The sequence below is a fragment of the Puma concolor genome, chromosome D1 (genome assembly GCF_028749965.1).
Source record: "Puma concolor isolate L17-30 chromosome D1, mPumCon1.1.hap2, whole genome shotgun sequence".
Lineage (NCBI taxonomy): Eukaryota > Metazoa > Chordata > Mammalia > Carnivora > Felidae > Puma > Puma concolor.
In genome coordinates this window covers 53,844,712-53,866,313 of record NC_141676.1, presented here as the reverse complement: position 1 = coordinate 53,866,313, position 21,602 = coordinate 53,844,712, and the positions used below count along the sequence as shown (strand labels likewise).

At 40.0% G+C, this 21,602-nt stretch overlaps 2 protein-coding genes across 2 annotated transcripts; both read left to right on the top strand.

The window, feature by feature from the left end:
• The first annotated feature begins 3,657 nt into the window (after positions 1-3,657).
• On the top strand, positions 3,658-4,679 carry LOC147576699 (olfactory receptor 52P1-like). The gene has a single exon (XM_086679414.1). It carries the CDS (start codon positions 3,675-3,677, stop codon positions 4,650-4,652), a length of 978 nt encoding a protein of 325 aa, XP_086535540.1. The 5' UTR covers positions 3,658-3,674; the 3' UTR covers positions 4,653-4,679.
• Positions 4,680-18,269: 13,590 nt separating this feature from the next.
• On the top strand, positions 18,270-19,274 carry LOC112866120 (olfactory receptor 52P1-like). The gene has a single exon (XM_025929158.2). It carries the CDS (start codon positions 18,270-18,272, stop codon positions 19,245-19,247), a length of 978 nt encoding a protein of 325 aa, XP_025784943.2. The 3' UTR covers positions 19,248-19,274.
• Positions 19,275-21,602: the final 2,328 nt, after the last annotated feature.

Sequence of the window (21,602 nt, the reverse complement as noted above, 5' to 3'; positions counted from 1 at the left end):
CAGTAAGGGTTCAAAGTGTGAAGTTTCTGGTTGTCCTTTCCCTGTGGAGTCATGGATGGGTGTTAGCTCCTCTTGGTCACCATATGTGACTACACAGTGTTACTGCCAACCAGGGATGCTCATTTGAGTATTTGGTGTCCAGAATTGTTGTTGGGGCTTGATTACATATTGCTCATGTGGTGGCTTTTATTCTCCTGTCCCTCCAGGAAGTCAAGCTATACCTCTAGTCTTCAGCTATTGTTGAGGTCAGAACTGATATGATGTGACCCAAAACCCTCATCGTAAATCATACTGATAGACTGTCCAGTGGCCAAAGCCACCAGGCAAATTGGAGACAATTTTGTAAGACAGGACATTCCAGAGGTCTAGAGATCACCATCCAGGAACTGAAGGCTTCTGGTTATGTATTATGCATCCTGAGTGACGTGAGATATAGATTTATTTATTTTTGTATAATTAAATTATTTAATATTTCTCTTTTCTCCACTGTTTTAAGTTATTGTCTTTATTGTATAATATATGGCATATATACTTGGGCATTTGTAATGATGCTATTCTGCTCAAATAAGCTGTCTTTTCCTGCAATTAGCTTCATTTTTTGCAACATTTTATAATATATTTTAATTTTAGTAGGGCAGGGGTCCCTGGTTATATCATTTTCAATGATTTGTTCTTCCACTTAAATTTCAGAATTATTTTGTCAAGATTCTAATAATGAATCATTGAAATTTGTTTGGATTGGCCTTGATTTTATGAATTCATTGATGGAAAAAGAATGGCCTTCAAATATTGTTGGTTATTGGTTTTTATTAATGCAAGAAAGCAAAACCATGTAAGATCTCATAAGCTAGGATACATAATTAGTTCCTATTTAAAAGAACTTAAAATTTTTTTTATTGTTTATTCCTTTTTTCAGAGAGAGAGAGCATGAGCAGGGGAGGGGCAGAGAGAGAGAGAGAGAGGGAGACACAGAATCTGAAACAGGCTCTAGACTCTGGACTCTCAGCACAGGGCCCAACGCGGGGGCTTGAACTCATGAACCGTGAGATCATGACCTGAACTGAAGTTGGATGCTGAAACGACAAAGCACCCAGGAATCCCAAGAAAGAACTTATTTGGTTCATTTATCATTAACTTATTCATTTATTTGACTCTTCTAATCCGACCACTAATGCCAAACATGGTGCTAGTGATCGGGATACAGGATTTGTGGAGAATTCCGACCAGCACCATTCTCCATGAGTAGTGTGATTAGCCAAACAACAAGCTTAAAAGTTGTGATAGGTCGAGGATTCTGTGCAGTACTATGGCAGCACTTGATAGGACTTTGGGGACACTCTACAAGAAGAGATTCTTTAGAAGTTCTATGCAGAGGGTGCCTGGGTGGCTCAGTGGGTTGAGCGTCCCACTTCGGCTCAGGTCATGATCTCATGGTCTGTGAGTCTGAGCCCCATTTCAGGCTCTGTGCTGACAGCTCACAGCCTGGAGCCTGCTTCAGATCTGTGTCTCCCTCTCTCTCTCTCTGCCCCTGCCCCATCATGCTCTGTCTCTCTCTCTCTGTCAAAAATAAATAAATATTTTAAAAAATTAAAAAAAATAATAATTAAAAAAAAAGAAGTTCTATGCAGGGAATTCACCGGACCATAGATGTAAAAGTGAGAAAACAAGTCTAGGAAGAAAGGATTCTTTCTGGTTGCTACCTGTCATTGTCATCCATCAGGATCTCGCAGGGACAGAAAAAAAAAGAATGACTGATGCAGGATTCTGATGTGGTACCAGAGCACAGCTTCTGCAGGGAAGGCTGTGTGGATATGACTATGAGCAGGTACCCCCATGCTTATCTACATTTGTTGATGATTCTTTCTGTTGATGTATTGATTGTTCCAGGCTCTTCATTCTGCCACTCCTTCCCTCAGCCCCTGCTTTACTCCTGCTGACACCTGACTTTGACCAAGTTTCCCTACAGGGCTAGGCTAAGGCAGAACTTGCACTACAATTTAGATATCTCAATTTAAAATTCTATTTTAATGTTTATTTATTTTTGAGAGAGAGAGAGAAAAATTGCATGAGCAGGGGAGGGGCAGAGAGAGAGGGAGACACAGAATCCAAACAGTCTCTAGGCTCTGAACTGCCAGCATTGAGCCCCATGTGGGGATCAAACTCATGAACCACGAGATCATGAGCTAAGCTGAAGTCCAATGCTTAACTGACTGAGCCAGCCAGGTGTCCCAACAGATTACAATTTAGAATCTAGCCCTTTGAGTCTTACTTCTGAATTGTCTTTGTATGATTTTGAGAGTAGTTGGACCTGTCCTTTGCATTATGCAATGGATGTGCTAGACTATTTTGGGCAAATTTTCTTCCTCTGACCTAACGAAAAACAAATATGCTATATCTTGACCCAGAAGCTGAGGGGATGCTGGGATATGAGAAGTGGGATTGCAGAACATACCCTGAGGGAACGTCTATGGTAAAGCCATTGGCCTAGGAAACACGTTAGAGTAAAAAACCTGGAAGACAATAAGGATAGATGGAGCTAGAGCTGCTAACAACATTTTACCAGGGTATCCAACAACAGGGGCTGTATCTCTGACGCCTTCAGGAGCATGACTACCCCAGTCATGGAGTAAGGTCCTACCGGCTTCCCACACTTATACATAGCTGGGAAAGAGAGCCTTTGGAATATAAGCGGCCAGGAACTCCTCTACTTCCAGATTTAGCTTTAATTTCACTGTCTCCTCTCAGGCTCCTCCAGGACTGCCAAAGACTGGAACATGCCCAGAACTGCTAGGGTCAACCAGCCTCATCCCCTGGGAGCTTAGGGAAACCTCCAGGGTCAAGTTTATCCAAAATAGCAGTGGTGCCTTGAGAGTATGCGTTTGGGAAGGAGGGAGTAGCAAAGAGCTAATTCTGGGCACCTAGGGGGACTTTCCTTAGGTTACTTAAAGGGCCATACCATGGATTGTGGGTGCCGAGAGTGACGAGTGGAGACATGCCGGGCACAGAGTGTGTTCCCCATGAGCCACACGGGTGTATGTGTAGATATAGCAACATACAGCCACACACACTCACACACACACATTTGAAGAAGGTGTCCAGGACCAGCTTCCCACACTCTGCCTGCCTCCTATTCCGGTAAGTGGTTCAGGTGAGGTGGCTTCGCACTTCCATCCTGATATCCTGGTCTCAGGTTCCCAGAGCCCTGTCACTTGCTTCATTCTTGATCCTCACTGAACAGCTCTTTTGTGGACTTATTTCATCTTAAGTGGACTGAGAGTGGTTTTGAATACTCTGTCACAGTGGCTGGTATTTCTATCCACATTTGCCTCACAGGCTTCAAGTGACATTCTCTAAATGGATACACATTCAAAATTACACATAATAATTTTTGTGAAAATGATGTCTTGTGTGAGTAATGACTCAGTTCATCATGAATAACACATTCAAAATGAAATATGTATTTGTCAGATGTTACACCACATTATTATAACTCTAACATGACAGCATTCTACTATACTACATGACATATGTTAGCTTGATTCCAGAATCATTTTTGAGTGTCTACACATTCCACCTTTTTAGTTTTCCATTTTGAAAACATTGATTCTTTTGAAATTTGAGGCTCATGAAGTTTTTTTTATTGTTCTTCTCAGGTATTTCCCCAAAGAATCACCATGACCGTTTGCAATGCGTCCCTGGGTCACCCACCTTTCTTCATTCTCCAAGGCATTCCTGGGATGGAGGACAAGCACAGATGGATCTCTGTCCCCTTCTCTTCCATGTACTTCATCACCATCCTTGGGAACTGCACCATCATCTTCACCATCTGCACAGAGCGCTCCCTGCACAAACCCATGTTCCTGCTCCTCTGCATGTTGGCCCTCACAGACCTGGGCATGTCCACTACCACCATTCCTAAGGTGCTGTGCATCTTCTGGTTTGGCCAGAGTGAGATCAGCTATGTGGGATGCCTGGTCCAAATGTTCTTCATCCACTCCATATCAGCGTTGCAGTCAGCCATCCTGATGACCATGGCCTTTGACCGCTATGTAGCCATCTGTGAACCTCTGCGTTATGCCACCATCCTTTCCAATAGTCGCATTGGGCTCATTGGCCTGGTAAGTTTAGTGAGAGCCATTCTTTTCATTCTGCCCATGCCTGTCCTCCTCCAGAAGATGCCCTTTCATGTAAATCACGTCATCCCCACCACCTACTGTGAGCACATGGCTGTGGTGAAGATGGTGTGTGTGGACACCACAGTCAACAGGATATATGGTCTCGTGGTGGCCTTGTTGGTTGCTGGGCTGGACATCTCAGCTATTGCTTCATCATATGTGCTTATCATCCGGGCTGTACTGCGACTATCTTCTAAGGAAGCCCACCACAAAGCAGTCAACACCTGCACCACACACATTTGTGTCATGCTTATCTCATACACTCCCTCGCTGTTCTCTTTTCTCACTCACCGCTTTGGTAGGGGAATTGCACCCCATGTGCACACCATTCTTGGGAACCTCTACTTCCTTGTTCCTCCAATGCTCAATCCTATTATTTATGCAGTGAAAACCAAAGAGTTTCGGGACAAATTGACCAAATACGGGTGCTGGAAGAAGGACCCTGGAACCATAACCCATGGTCAGAAGCCTGTCTGATCATCCAGCAGTAGTGGGTATGAGGAAAAAATGTTTAGTGGAGGCAGTTCCTGGGAGTATTGACTGGTGATGAGATATGTCGTATTGGGCAGATTGACTGTCCCACTCTTGGACAGAGAGGCTATGTCACAGGAGACCTCCTTGCTCTCAGTAACTCTAAAGGTCTAAAGGAAGAATCGTTGCCTATGAAGTTAGAATAATGACATATTCTCTCCTTTCTTGACATGCCAGTTGGGAAAGTTATATTGATCATGTTTTTAAAAGCACTTTCAACAAAACACACAGAGTGCATAGAAAATAAGTTAGGATGTTTCCATATGGAGACAACATTGAGCAAAAATAACTGGCCCACCACTTTACCATATGAGAGCAAGAATTATGTGGGTGTGGGCATGCATTTGTATTTGTTTGCTTCAGGGGAAACGGGGGGGTGGAGATAGGGGGCAATGAGAAAGGACAAGGAAGAGTAAATTAACATTTACAGTCACTGCTTTATTTTCTCTGCTAGTTCACCCTACGTTTGGGTAAGAGACTGGTTATTTCCATGAAGAACAAAGGAATATGCACAGGAGACATGAGCTGCCAGTCTCAGACAGCTCTCAGAGGAAAAGGAAAAAGGAGAAGCTCCTGACCGTAAAGGTTTACAAGCATTGGACCTAATTTCCTACTTGTAGAAACTCCCAGAGTCAACTGTTCTGCTCCTCTGAATGAATTCACTGTTTGACAAGAATGTCTCACAAAGAAAATGTCTGAGAATGCCCTGCTAATAGTTATAGCTACAAAAATCGATTTTGTACTGGAAACCTTTGAATGCAGACCTCTGTAAGGCAATTTCTATGGGTGCCCAGGAGGACGTCCTGAACAGGTACTCATGGCAGCTGTGCAGTTCAGGTCTTGTGCCCACATGTGGGAATTCATTAATTCAGAGGATATCGTTTGTCATTCTAGAAGGTTATTGTAGATATAATGGTGAATATTGTAAATTTCATGAAGCTGAAACCAGAAAGATTCTAGTGTTGTTCATCATATTGTATAACTAATATATGAGGCAGAATTCAGTAAAAATGATGCCTATGGTTAAAGCCACATGACCACCATTTAAGTGAGTCTCTTACAATAGTTTACCAGGAGGGAAAGAAATGAACCTTCTCCAGAGTGTTGTGCCTGCGGTAAGAAATAATAACAAATGTTTCCAGTATGCTGAACCGTTGGATACCAAGGGCTAGGACATTTCAGAACTTGAAATAAAGGGCACAGGCTTGAGGCGGAAAAAAAATGAGGATTGAACAGGAAGTGCCTTTTCTATGAATGGAAGAAATAGGAGCAGTAGGTTTGAGGAAGAGTCCTGCCTGTCTGGTTAGAGGACCAAGGTCAGATAGTTAATCCTCCACAAAACATAGACAAAATTCAAACCAAAACTAAATGACTCAGCACAATGTCTTATTATTAGTATTCTAACTGACAAATAAGTAGCAGAGAGTGAACAAGTCCGAGGGGCCCATTAGCCTGAGGAGCTGTGGTAGTAGGAGGCTTCGTTTTTGCTGGGTTCTGAGATTGATTTTCTTCAATCTGATTTGAATGGATGTGAGGTATAGAAAGGTGTCTACATGATGTAATATTTTTCCTTTTGTGTTTTGGTGAAATGTTCTGTAAACATGAAAAGACTTTTTTTAGTTTATTTATTTATTGAGAGAGAGAGAGAGAGAGGAGAGAGAGAGAGAGAGAGAGAGAGAGAGAGAGAGAGAGAGAGAATCCCAAGCAGGGTCCACATTCTCAGAACAGAGCTTGATGTGGAACTCAGTCTCATGAACTGTGAGATCATGACGTGAGCCAAAATTAAGATTTGGCTGCTTAACCAACTTAGCCACTCAGGTTCCCTGAGTGGTCTCTTTAATGAAATAATAGGCTAAAAATTTACTAACACCTTAACACAAGACATCTTGGGAGAATGTGCAGGGGACACTGGCAGCAGCAGCTGAAAATAGGAAAACTTGGGGAACTGGAAGTCAGAGAAGCCACCAGAAGGATGCCTGAATGTGTCTGCCTTTCTCATTGGGCTTTTTTCCTTTTTCACAAATGTATTAATTTATGGTTGATTGTTTTTACTGAAGGATGACCTTGATTTGTCTCTTGTAGACTTGCTGTAAATGGGACAGAGACACACTTGTTAATTGCCTAGTTTTCCTTTCACATCTATAGAATCATACCTAGTCATGAAAAACTAGAAAAATGTTTATACGTTTGATATGTTAGTTCAGTATAAAGCATTTTCTTCTTTCTATCAGGCATTTGGAATTTGAATATAGGCCACTTCACTTAACTATCCTTATCTCAAGTTTTAGAGAACATGAGGTTTGAGATGTCCTGTCAAATAAATAAATTATAAATATTTGTATGAATGATTATATAATGGTTTTATAAATAAAATGTATCTCCGAAACTATGAGGGAGGCAATATCTCTGAGTGGAGTCTCAGATATTGGGGCAGAAGAATTTTCAGCATTGGGGAAGGTAACCCTGGTGTCCCCAGAAAGCAGGGCCTATGATAAAAGCTTGCATATTGGAGTTTATTTAGAAAAGTGATCACAGGGACTGCGTGCACAAAACAGGTGGAGTAAAACGAAGAAAGAAGAAAAGACAGCACAGGGATTTTCTATCCAGTTGTACAGGGCTAGCACAGACTGGTTTCCACCCTGTGTGGACCAGTTGAAGAGCCTTAGAAAATGCATTTCAGAAGTGTCCTCCCTGAGAGAGAAGATTCTGCCCAGTGGCTCCTGTGGGGTGCCTGTCCTCAACCCCTTTACTTCTGGGTTGTGTACCCATGACAGCATAGCTGGTACCTGGGTGTTCCATGCCATGAAGCTGGGGAAGCCCATGGCAAGGAGCTCCAGGTATTGAGTATGACCTGATGTCCACTATCTGATTACACCCGCCTGGAAATGGTCACAGCACCAGTGCCTGAATTGAAAGTGTGACCCAGGGCATTAGGAAGTGGCATGGGATTACCTACTGAAACAGTCCACATGACAGAGGCCTCACAGTAGGCTGTGGGCTTGTTTTGAGATTAACAGGGAGCTCATACCTTGAGCCCATCCAACAGAATTATTATTTTAATTTTCCAACTTTTCATAACAAAATTTTCTATCTTTATTATGATAATTCAATGTCCACAATTATAGCTAACTCAGGTAACCTTGGCAGGTATTGTCTAAAAATATTCTCGGGGTGCCTGAGTAGCTCAGTCAGTTAAGCATCTGACTTCAGCTCAGGTCATGATCTTGCAGTCACGAGTTCGATCCCCATGTAGGGCTCTGCACTGACAGCTCAGAGCCTGGAGCCTGCTTCGGATTCTGTGTTTCCCTCTCTCTCTCTGCCCTTCCCCCACACATGCTCACTCGCGCGTGCTCTCTCTCTCTTTCAAAGATAAATAAGCATTAAAAAAAATAAAAAATAAAGATATTCTCAAATGTATGTTAACTAAATGGAATTAAAATAAAAACTTAAAAATGAATAAAATAAAAAATAAAAATATTAAAAATATTTAAAAGAGCTCCTAGAAAGAGCTCCTATAGATGTGCATGGTTCTCCTTCATCCTTATTTTTCTCTCAGTTTTCTTTTTCACAGAGAAGTGAATGAGAATATTATTTATGTTTGGTATTGTATTTTCTGTTGTTGCTGCTAAAATAATACATGCACTTGGAAAGTAATCAAATGTGGTAGGATATACAAAAATCGTTTTTCTACTTCTAAGTGATCCCAGTCCATGAAGTCAACCCCTTAAACATGTATTAGGTGTACTCATAATTGTCTTATATATTTAAAATATTAGTGCATGTAAACAAACATGTGGGTATAAGTCCCTCTCTCACAATTTGTACTCTCCTATCCATATTCCTAGACACTTATTTAGCTTTGATCTTTTACTTGCAACAATTTTTTTTCTTAATTTCTCCCTGTTGCCAGTTATGAATTCTCTTTCCTGTTCCTTGACATGGGCCAAGGGACATTTTCTTTCTTTTCTTTTGTTTTTATTATTATTTTTAAAGTTTATTTATTTATTTTGAGAGATAGACAGGGAGAAAGAGACAGAGAGAGAGGGAGGGAGAGAGAGAATGAGTAGGGGAGGGGCAGAGAGAGAGAGGGAGACAGAATCCCAAGCAGGCTGCATGCTCTCAGCACAGAGCCTGTCGTGAGGCTCGAACCCACCAACTTAAACTCATGACCTGAGCCTAGACCAAGAGTCAGACGCTCAACCAACCAAGCCACCCAGGCTCCCCATATTTTCTTTTTTGACTCATTCAGTCCTGGACGTTTCTCCTTTATTTCTTTGGTAAATCACACTTTCTTCCCCATGGGCAGTCTTCTCCAATGCAAATGTAACAAAACAGACCTAGGAGAAGTGAAAAATAGAGACAAATGAAGCTGGTGGTGTCCCTCCCTTTGCTCACTATGTCCCCAAGTCACTGTCTTGTAGTTCTGGGAAAGACCATGTTTCTTCTCTCACTGCAGACTCCTTTTCCTAAAGTGCTTTCTACATTTTCCTTTGGTTGTGAACACTTCCCATGTTGAGCTCATGCTCCATTTTGATAGAAGTGAAAGCACACCCCTCTCCTCAGAGTCTTGCATGTGTGCACAAGAGTGGACACTGGGGGGAACTTGGTGGTATTCTTTTCTTCTTATCTGTAGTGCCAAATGTGGCTTTGTGAGCTTATTTAGTTTGTATTTTTAAATAGTTTCTTTCTGCTTGTGTGATACAAAATTCGGTACTCTGAGGCTGAAAATGCTTTTTCCAAACATACCTACTATCAGTGTTTAAAATGGGTTTTCAGGAGTGTTTTTTCTTCCTCTACTTAAAATACCACTGCTTTGAGGTTCTGTTCTTAAAACTTCAGTCATGTGGGTGTTTTAATAGACCAATACACCTGAGAATATGCTAGCATCTTTACAACTTCTTAGTTTTATTGAATTCACATCGGCAAACCAAAGATACTTATTCACTAATTATCCTTTGTTGCATTTTGCCTTAGTGTTTTTAAAATATCACGTTCTTGGGTCTTGGAGTCTTACATGCCAGTAACTGTATCAAACATGTCAATACTCGATTCTGTGGCAATGATGTCTGTATATATATATATATATAGAGAGAGAGAGAGAGAGAGAGAGAGACAGACAGAGACAGAGAAAGAGATTTAGACATTTATATATATGTGCACACAGATACACACACACACACACACACGTGTGTGTGTGTGTGTGTGTGTTTAAATTTGAGACAATAGCTTGAATATGTGCCACCAACTGAGGGTCTTGTGTTCCTGTTGTCAGTTCTTCAGCTTTTGACAGATACTGCTTGCATGTTTATTTAAACTAAGAAAGCTCAATGCCAAAAAAAAAAGTGCTTTTACTGTTTTAGGGATTATTAGGAAGTTCTTAGCGCTTATATGTTATTGTTCTATGGAAGAAGCTACGGATTTGATACTTTGTCAAATGTGTACAGGACAAAGGACAGACATTGAGTATTTAAATATTCATTCAAATAGTTAATAAAAGAATGGAAATACAGTCAAGCAGGTCATGCAAAACCATGCTGACTGCAATGGAAGGAAACTGCATCCGACCTCAGTAGATTTCGATGGGAACTGTGGGCTGTTGGTACCCATCATGTGTAGCAGAGCTGTCTCAGAAGTGGTCTGATTCCAGGGAAGTTCCACTTTGGATTACAGAGCTACCTGCCTAGAATTTGGTGAGAGAAAGTTTAAGCAATGTTTTTCAGGTGACAAGTAAATGATTTCAATTTGTATCAAGTCTTCCTTTGATCCCATTTTATTGAATGGTCTGCCAAAGGGTCTGCCAATTTCTTAAATCCAATATTTAGGGCAAAATCAATAAATTGTGGATTTAGATAATCTAAAAGGTTATTTTAAAATTATTTTAATAGCACAAACATTATGAACTCAATAACTCAATTATTCTTCCAATTCATGCACATGGAATGTCTTTCCATTTTTTGTGTCATCCTCAATTTCTTTCACCAATGTTTTATAACTTTTGGAGTACAGGTCTTTAATCTCCTTGGTCAGGTTTATTCCAAGGTATTTTATTATTTTTGGTGCAACTGTAAATGGGATTGTTTTCTTAAATTCTTTTTCTGCTGCTTCATTATTTGTGTATAGAAATGCAACAGATTTCTATAACGTTAATTTTGTAGCCTATGACCTTACTGAATTCACTTGTCAGACTATTTTATTTTTTCTTTTCTTTTTTTTCTTTTTATATGTTTTTAAATTTTTAGTTAGTTAATATACAGTACAATATTGGTTTTAGGAGTAGAATTCAGTGGCTCATCACTTACATACAAAACACAGTGCTCATCGCAAGTGCTTCCTTAATACTCATCACCCATGTAGCCCATCTCCCACCTACCTCCTTTCATCAACCCATAGTTTTTTCTCCATCATTAAGAGTCTCTTGTGGTTTGTTTCTCTCTCTTGTCTTTTCCCCCTTTTCCATGTGTTCATCTATTTTGTCTCTTACATTTTACATATGAGTGAAATTATATGGAATTTGTGTTTCTCTGATTGACTTATTTCACTTAGCATAATTCATTCTAACTCCATCCACGTCATTGTGAATGGCAAGATTTCATTCTTTTGATGGCTGAGTAATATTCTATTATATATAATGGAATATTATATATATGCATATATATGTGTGCATATGTGTATATATATATATATTCATAGAGAGAGATTGGCTATTGTTGATAATGCTACTATAAACACTGGGGTGCTTGTACCCCTTCAAATCTGTAATGTTGTATCCTTTGGGTAAATACTTAGTAGTGCAATTCCTGGATGATAGGGTAGTTCTAGTTTTAGTTTCTTGCAGAGCCTCTACACTGTTCTCCAGAGTGGCTGCACCAGTTTGCATTCCCACCAGCAGTGCAAGAGGGTTCCCCTTTCTCTGCATTCTCACCAATACCTGTTGTTTCTTGTGTTGTTAATTTTAGACATTCTGACTGGTGTAAAGTGGTATCTCATTGTGGTTTCGATTTGTTTTTCCCCGATGACGAGTGATGTTGAGCATTTTTCATGTGTCTGTTGGCCATCTGGATGTCTTCTTTGGAAAAGTGTCTATTCATATCTTCTGCCCATTTCTTAACTGGGTTATTTTTGGGGTATTGAGTTTGATAAGTTCTTTATAGATTTTTGATAGTAACCCTTTATCTGATATGTCATTTGAAAATATCTTCTCCCATTCTGTAGACTGTCTTTTAGTTTTGTTGATTGTTTCCTTCCCTGTGCAGAAGTTTTTATCTTGAGGAGGTCTTTATAGTTGATGTTTGCTTTTGTTTCTTTTGCTTTCCTTGATGTGTCTAATAGTAAGTTGCTACCACCAAGGTCAAAGAGATGGCTCCTTTTGTTCTGTAGGATTTTGATTATTTTCTGTCTTAAATTTAGGTCTTTCATCCATTTTGAATTTATTTTTCTGTACACTGTAAGAAAGTGGTGCAGTTTCATTCTTCTCCATGTCACCATCCAGTTTTCCCAATACCATTTGTTGAAGAAACAGTTTTTTCTCTATTGGATATTTTTTCCTGCTTTGTTGAAGATGCGTTGACCATTTCTGGGTTTTCTATTCTGTTCCATTGATCTATGTGTCTGTTTTTATGCCAGTACTACACTGTCTTGGTGATTACATCTTTGTAATATAGCTTAAAATTCGGAATCTTGATGCTTCCAGTTTTCTTTTTTCTTTTTCAGGATTGCTTTGGGCGTTTGGGATCTTTTGTGGTTCCATACAAATTTTAGGATTATTTGTTCTAGCCCTGTGAAAAATCTTGGTGGTATTTTGATAGGGATTGCATTAAATGTATAGGTTGTTTTGGGAAGTATAGACATTAAACAATGTTTGTTCTTCTAATCCATGAGCATGAAATGTTTTTCCTTTTTTTTTGTGACCTCTTTAATTTCTTTCATAAGTGTTCTATAGTTTTCAGAGTAAACCTCTTTAGTTGGGTTGATTCTTAGGTGTCTTTACAGAATTTTTACAGAACTTTTGGATCTTATCTCAGGTAAGAATTCTAAAATTCTTTTGAAGTGAGAACAATTGGGTGAACTTCAAGTCCCCTCTAAAAAGGAGGGTCTGTGGGGCACCTGTGTGGCTCAGTCAGTAAAGCATCGGACTTTGGCTAAGGTCATGATCTCATTGTTCATGAGTTTAAGCCCTGCGTTGGGCTTTGTGCTGACAGCTCAGAGGCTGCTTCGGATTCTGTGTCTCCCTCTCTCTCTGCTCCTTCCCTGCTCACGTTGTCTCTCTCTTTAAAAAAAAATAAATAAACATTAAAAAATAAATAAATAAAAAGGAGGGTCTGTGAGTCCTCAAGACTGGACTTCAGTAAGTTAAGAATGATGAATCTGACCTCACTCATAAGGATCTCTCAAGGTAAGATGGCTCCAGGAAGAGATGCCTCTTTTACTCTTTTCTCTTTTGCTATTGGCATAATCTCAATCTCTGGCCCAGTCACTCCCAGAAATCTCCCCTGGTTTACTCACTTGTAAACCCCTGATCTATGGCTTTCTTCTATTCCCATGGCACGCTTCACTTAGAGACTTCATACTCTTGGCCTGACTGGTCATAATTTAAAGCAGACAAAATAGACTGAGATGGCTAAGTTTTATAATTCAACTAAAGGATGTGGCCAATCAATAAAGCAGGAAGACAGGTTTATATGAGAATATTAATAACAACATTATAATTATAAATAATTGTAAACCATAATTATAAATAATTGTAAACCAATTAAATATTCAGCAAAGAAGAATCAATGAATAAAGTATAATATCTGCATTCAAATAATTTAATTAATTGTGGTATCTTCACTCATTAAAATGTATATGTCTCATAGTACCTCTATTGAGTAATAATAAATATACAATTTTAGAAGTAATAAGTACTTCACCAGACCTACATGCAAAACATGAGTGTATCTCATAAATATAACGTTGAGAAAAATAAAGATTTGTAAACTGGCATGGCATAACACCATTTACAAAGAGCTTAAAAATATATGTTCCAAAAATATATGTTACAATGTTATTCATTAAATTAGGATTCACATTTATGTGGTAAAAATATTTTTAAGAAGTATAAAATGTTGAAGGAGTTATAATGATACAATTCATCTTTCAAAGATAAAAAAAAAAAAACTCCACAAGTAAACTACTTGCCCCACAAGTAAAGAGCCCCAAGTCTCTTACTCTTTTTGTAACATTTCTTATTTTTTAAATTAATTAATTAATTAAATGTTTAATTTACATCCAAGTTAGTTAGCATATAGTGCAACAATGATTTCGGGAGTAGATTCTTTAATGCCCATCCCCCCTTCTACAACCCCTCAGTAACCCTCTGTTTGTTCTCTATATTTGAGAGACTCTTATGTGTTGTTCCCCTCCCTGTTTTTATATTATTTTTGCTTCCTTTCTTTTATGTTCATCTGTGTTGTATCTTAAATTCCTCATGTAAGTAAAGTCATATGGTATTTGTCTTTCTCTGACTAATTTTGCTTAGCATAATTCACTCTAGTTCCATCCACATAGTTGCAAATGACAAGATTTCATTCTTTTTGATTGCCAAGTAATACTTCATTATATATATAGATATATATATCACATCTTTATCCATTCTTCCATCGATGGACATTTGGACTTTTTCCATACTTTGGCTCTTGTTGATAGTGCTGCTATAAACATTGGAGGGCATGTGCCCCTTCAAAACAGCATACCTGTATCCCTTAGATAAATACCTAGTACTGCAATTGCTGGGTTGTAAGGTAGTTCTATTTTTAATTTTTTGAGGAAACTCCATCCTGTTTTCCAGAGAGGCTGCACCAGTTTGCATTCCCACCAGCAGTGCAAAAGAGATCCTCTTTCTCCACATCCTTGCCAACATCTGTTGTTGCCTGAGTTGTTAATGTTAGCCATTCTAACAGGTGTGAGGTGGTATCTCATTGTGGTTTTGATTTGTATTTCCCTGATGATGAGTGACGTTGAGAATTTTTTCATGTGTCTGTTGCGATCTGGATGTCTTCTTTGGAAAACTGTCTATTCATTTCTTTTGCCCATTTCTTCACTGGATTATTTGTTTTTTGGTTGTTGAGTTTGATAAGTTTGATAAGTTCTTTATAGATTTTGGATACTAACCCTTTATCTGATATGTCATTTGCAATATCTTCTCCCATGCTGTCAGTTGCCTTTTAGTTTTGTTGATTGTTTCTTTTGCTGTGCAGAAGCTTTTTATTTTGATGACGTCCCCAAAGTTCCTTTTTGCCTTTGTTTCCCTTGCTTCCAGAGACGTGTTGAGTAAGAAGTTGCTGTGGTCAAATTCAAAGAGGTTTTTACCTGCTTTCTCCTCTAGGATTTTGATGGATTCTTGTCTTGCATTTAGGTCTTTTATCCATTTTGAGTTTATTTTTGTGTATGGTGTGAGAAAGTGGTCTAGGTTCATTCTTCTGCATGTTGCTGTCCAGTTTTCCCAGCACCACTTGCTGAAGAGACTACCTTTATTCCACTGGATATTCTTTCATGCTTTGTCGAAGATTAGTTGGCCATACTTTTGTGGGTCCATTTCTGGGTTGTCTACTCTGTTCCATTGATCTGAGTGTCTGTTTGTGTTGCCATGTAACATTTCTTAATCTGTATTGTGAATATATGGATACATCCTATATTATTCTGTATAAGCTTTCTGTTTCTAACAGATGAAAATAAGAGTAACCCATATTATCATTGACAGGCTTGAAAATATCATGAGTTATATGAAATATACAGAGTTATTTCTATATAGTTATATTATCTATAATCCATATTTTCTCCATGGTTTGGAGATACTGTCTTTATTATGTAACATATGGTATATGGATTTAGGCATTTGTATTGATGCTATTCTGCTCAAATAATCTGCCTGTGCCTGTACCATACCTTATTTATGGTATGCTGCCTGTACCATAAATTATTTAAAGTACAACCATGTTATGATACATTTTAATATCTAGTAGGACAATAGTCCCTGTGTTATATCATTATTATTTTCAGATATTTGTTATTCCAGTTGGATTTCAGAATTATTTTGTCAAGATTACAAGGAAAGTGAATAATTGAAATTTGTTTGGATTGGCACTGATTTATGAATTCATTTGAAGGAGAAGGCATAGCCTTCAAATATAGTTCTGTTTTTGGTTTTTATGACACTAGAAAACAAAACCATGTAAGATCTCATAAATTATGACACATAATTAGTTCATATTTAAAATAAATTATTTTGTTTTCTTATTCACTAACTTACTCATTTATTTGACTCTTCTAATCTGCCCACTAATGCCAAGCATGATGCTAGTGACTGGGATACAGGTTTTTGGAAGAAATCAGACCAGGGCTATTCTCCCTGGGTAGTGTGATTATCCAAAGAACAAGATTAAAAGTTGTGAAAGAGAGGTCAAGGATGCAGTACTATGTCAGCACTTGATAGGACTTTGGGGACACTCTACAAGAAGAGATTCTTTAGAGGTTCTATGCAGGGAATTCACCGGACCATGGATGTAAAAGTGAGAAAGCAAGTCTAGGAAGAAAGGATTCTTTCTGGTTGCTACCTGTCATTGTCATCCATCAGGATCTCGCTGGGACAGAGAAGAAAGAATGACTGATGCAGGATTCTGATGTGGTACCAGAGCACAGCTTTCTGCAGGGAAGGCTGTGTGGATATGACTATGAGCAGGTACCCCATGCTTATCTACATTTGTTGATGATTCTTTCTGTTGATGTATTGATTGTTCCAGGCTCTTCATTCTGCCACTCCTTCCCTCAGCCCCTGCTTTACTCCTGCTGACACCTGACTTTGACCAAGTTTCCCTACAGGGCTAGGCTAAGGCAGAACTTGCACTACAATTTAGATATCTCAATTTAAAATTCTATTTTAATGTTATTTATTTTTGAGAGAGAGAGAGAAAAATTGCATGAGCAGGGGAGGGGCAGAGAGAGAGGGAGACACAGAATCCAAACAGTCTCTAGGCTCTGAACTGCCAACATTGAGCCCCATGTGGGGATCAAACTCATGAACCACGAGATCATGAGCTAAGCTGAAGTCCAATGCTTAACTGACTGAGCCAGCCAGGTGCCCCAACAGATTACAATTTAGAATCTAGCCCTTTGAGTCTTACTTCTGAATTGTCTTTGTATGATTTTGAGAGTAGTTGGACCTGTCCTTTGCATTATGCAATGGATGTGCTAGACTATTTTGGGCAAATTTTCTTCCTCTGACCTAACGAAAAACAAATATGCTATATCTTGACCCAGAAGCTGAGGGGATGCTGGGATATGAGAAGTGGGATTGCAGAACATACCCTGAGGGAACGTCTATGGTAAAGCCATTGGCCTAGGAAACACGTTAGAGTAAAAAACCTGGAAGACAATAAGGATAGATGGAGCTAGAGCTGCTAACAACATTTTACCAGGGTATCCAACAACAGGGGCTGTATCTCTGACGCCTTCAGGAGCATGACTACCCCAGTCATGGAGTAAGGTCCTACCGGCTTCCCACACTTATACATAGCTGGGAAAGAGAGCCTTTGGAATACAAGCGGCCAGGAACTCCTCTACTTCCAGATTTAGCTTTAATTTCACTGTCTCCTCTCAGGCTCCTCCAGGACTGCCAAAGACTGGAACATGCCCAGAACTGCTAGGGTCAACCAGCCTCATCCCCTGGGAGCTTAGGGAAACCTCCAGGGTCAAGTTTATCCAAAATAGCAGTGGTGCCTTGAGAGTATGCATTTGGGAAGGAGGGAGTAGCAAAGAGCTAATTCTGGGCACCTAGGGGGACTTTGCTTAGGTTACTTAAAGGGCCATACCATGGATTGTGGGTGCCGAGAGTGACGAGTGGAGACATGCCGGGCACAGAGTGTGTTCCCCATGAGCCACACGGGTGTATGTGTAGATATAGCAACATACAGCCACACACACTCACACACACACATTTGAAGAAGGTGTCCAGGACCAGCTTCCCACACTCTGCCTGCCTCCTATTCCGGTAAGTGGTTCAGGTGAGGTGGCTTCGCACTTCCATCCTGATATCCTGGTCTCAGGTTCCCAGAGCCCTGTCACTTGCTTCATTCTTGATCCTCACTGAACAGCTCTTTTGTGGACTTATTTCATCTTAAGTGGACTGAGAGTGGTTTTGAATACTCTGTCACAGTGGCTGGTATTTCTATCCACATTTGCCTCACAGGCTTCAAGTGACATTCTCTAAATGGATACACATTCAAAATTACACATAATAATTTTTGTGAAAATGATGTCTTGTGTGAATAATGATTCAGTTCATCATGAATAACACATTCAAAATGAAATATGTATTTGTCAGATGTTACACCACATTATTATAACTCTAACATGACAGCATTCTACTATACTACATGACATATGTTAGCTTGATTCCAGAATCATTTTTGAGTGTCTACACATTCCACCTTTTTAGTTTTCCATTTTGAAAACATTGATTCTTTTGGAGTTTGAGGCTCATGAAGTTTTTTTTATTGTTCTTCTCAGGTATTTCCCCAAAGAATCACCATGACCGTTTGCAATGCGTCCCTGGGTCACCCACCTTTCTTCATTTTCCAAGGCATTCCTGGGATGGAGGACAAGCACAGATGGATCTCTGTCCCCTTCTCTTCCATGTACTTCATCACCATCCTTGGGAACTGCACCATCATCTTCACCATCTGCACAGAGCGCTCCCTGCACAAACCCATGTTCCTGCTCCTCTGCATGTTGGCCCTCACAGACCTGGGCATGTCCACTACCACCATTCCTAAGGTGCTGTGCATCTTCTGGTTTGGCCACAGTGAGATCAGCTATGTGGGATGCCTGGTCCAAATGTTCTTCATCCACTTCATATCTGTGTTGCAGTCAGCCATCCTGATGACCATGGCCTTTGACCGCTATGTAGCCATCTGTGAACCTCTGCGTTATGCCACCATCCTTTCCAATAGTCGCATTGGGCTCATTGGCCTGGTGAGTTTAGTGAGAGCCATCCTTTTCATTCTGCCCATGCCTGTCCTCCTCCAGAAGATGCCCTTTCATGTAAATCACGTCATCCCCACCACCTACTGTGAGCACATGGCTGTGGTGAAGATGGTGTGTGTGGACACCACAGTCAACAGGATATATGGTCTCGTGGTGGCCTTGTTGGTTATTGGGCTGGACATCTCAGCTATTGCTTCATCGTATGTGCTTATCATCCGGGCTGTACTGCGACTATCTTCTACGGAAGCCCACCACAAAGCAGTCAACACCTGCACCACACACATTTGTGTCATGCTTATCTCATACACTCCCTCGCTGTTCTCTTTTCTCACTCACCGCTTTGGTAGGGGAATTGCACCCCATGTGCACACCATTCTTGGGAACCTCTACTTCCTTGTTCCTCCAATGCTCAATCCTATTATTTATGCAGTGAAAACCAAAGAGTTTCGGGACAAATTGACCAAATACGGGTGCTGGAAGAAGGACCCTGGAACCATAACCCATGGTCAGAAGCCTGTCTGATCATCCAGCAGTAGTGGGTATGAGGAAAAAATGTTTAGTGGAGGCAGTTCCTGGGAGTATTGACTGGTGATGAGATATGTCGTATTGGGCAGATTGACTGTCCCACTCTTGGACAGAGAGGCTATGTCACAGGAGACCTCCTTGCTCTCAGTAACTCTAAAGGTCTAAAGGAAGAATCGTTGCCTATGAAGTTAGAATAATGACATATTCTCTCCTTTCTTGACATGCCAGTTGGGAAAGTTATATTGATCATGTTTTTAAAAGCACTTTCAACAAAACACACAGAGTGCATAGAAAATAAGTTAGGATGTTTCCATATGGAGACAACATTGAGCAAAAATAACTGGCCCACCACTTTACCATATGAGAGCAAGAATTATGTGGGTGTGGGCATGCATTTGTATTTGTTTGCTTCAGGGGAAACGGGGGGGGTGGAGATTGGGGGCAATGAGAAAGGACAAGGAAGAGTAAATTAACATGTACAGTCACTGCTTTATTTTCTCTGCTAGTTCACCCTACGTTTGGGTAAGAGACTGGTTATTTCCATGAAGAACAAAGGAATATGCACAGGAGACATGAGCTGCCAGTCTCAGACAGCTCTCAGAGGAAAAGGAAAAAGGAGAAGCTCCTGACCGTAAAGGTTTACAAGCATTGGACCTAATTTCCTACTTGTAGAAACTCCCAGAGTCAACTGTTCTGCTCCTCTGAATGAATTCACTGTTTGACAAGAATGTCTCACAAAGAAAATGTCTGAGAATGCCCTGCTAATAGTTATAGCTACAAAAATTGATTTTGTACTGGAAACCTTTGAATGCAGACCTCTGTAAGGCAATTTCTATGGGTGCCCAGGAGGACGTCCTGAACAGGTACTCATGGCAGCTGTGCAGTTCAGGTCTTGTGCCCACGTGTGGGAATTCATTAATTCAGAGGATATCGTTTGTCATTCTAGAAGGTTATTGTAGATATAATGGTGAATATTGTAAATTTCATGAAGCTGAAACCAGAAAGATTCTAGTGTTGTTCATCATATTGTATAACTAATATATGAGGCAGAATTCAGTAAAAATGATGCCTATGGTTAAAGCCACATGACCACCATTTAAGTGAGTCTCTTACAATAGTTTACCAGGAGGGAAAGAAATGAAACTTCTCCAGAGTGTTGTGCCTGCGGTAAGAAATAATAACAAATGTTTCCAGTATGCTGAACCGTTGGATACCAAGGGCTAGGACATTTCAGAACTTGAAATAAAGGGCACAGGCTTGAGGCGGAAAAAAAATGAGGATTGAACAGGAAGTGCCTTTTCTATGAATGGAAGAAATAGGAGCAGTAGGTTTGAGGAAGAGTCCTGCCTGTCTGGTTAGAGGACCAAGGTCAGATAGTTAATCCTCCACAAAACAGACCAAATTCAAACCAAAGCCAAACTATTCAGCTCAATGGCTTATGATTTAAATGACCTATATATGTCAGGAGTGAAGGGGACTGAGGCATTCATTAGCCTGAAGAGCTGTGATAACAGGAGGCTTAGTTTTTGTTGAGATCTGAGAGTGATTTTCTTTTAATCTTATTTGAAAGGATTTGAGATACAGAAGGGAATCCACATGCTGTAAATATTTTTTTGTTCTGTTTTGGTGAGATATTCTTTAAACATGAGTAGCCTTATTTTGTTTTGTTTTTGTTTTTGTTTTTGTTTTGCTGAAATTATGGGCTAAAGATTTATTAAGGTCTGAACACAGCACACCTTGGGAAAATGTACTGGGAAATTGGCAGCAGCACCTGGTTCTGTGAAAACTTGGGAAACTGAAAATCAGAGAAGGCATGGAAAGGAAGCCTGACTGTGTTTCTTTTCTCACTGGTATTTTTCTTTCTTCACAAGTGTTATTAATCTATGGTTGATTGTGTTTACTGCAGCATGACTTCTCTCCTGTGGCCTTGACTTCTCTCCTGTGGCCTTGCTGAAAATGTGACAGTTGATATTACTGGACAACGAACTGGTTCCGAACTCCGGTTCAGCTGCATGCTGCTTGAAAAATCAACACTGGAGAGATAAATGATGGTGGGTGAGGAAAGATTGCTTTATTCCAGAAGCAAGCAACCCTGGAAGATGGTGGACTAATGTCTCAGAGCCTGTCTTTCCTGTCCAGGCATAACTAGAGGGATTTAAAGGAAGGCATAGGGCAGGTAGGGGAGTTACGTGCAAGAGAAACAGGTGCCCAGGTATTTAGTTGTATGCAGACATGACCCTGAACAGACCTGCTGGCATCCCTGGTGGCTGTTTTGAGTATAGTTAGGCCTTATGTGGGAAATTTCTGGCCCTTTACTCCTCAAGGCTAGTGGTCTGCAGTTGTCAAGGAAAG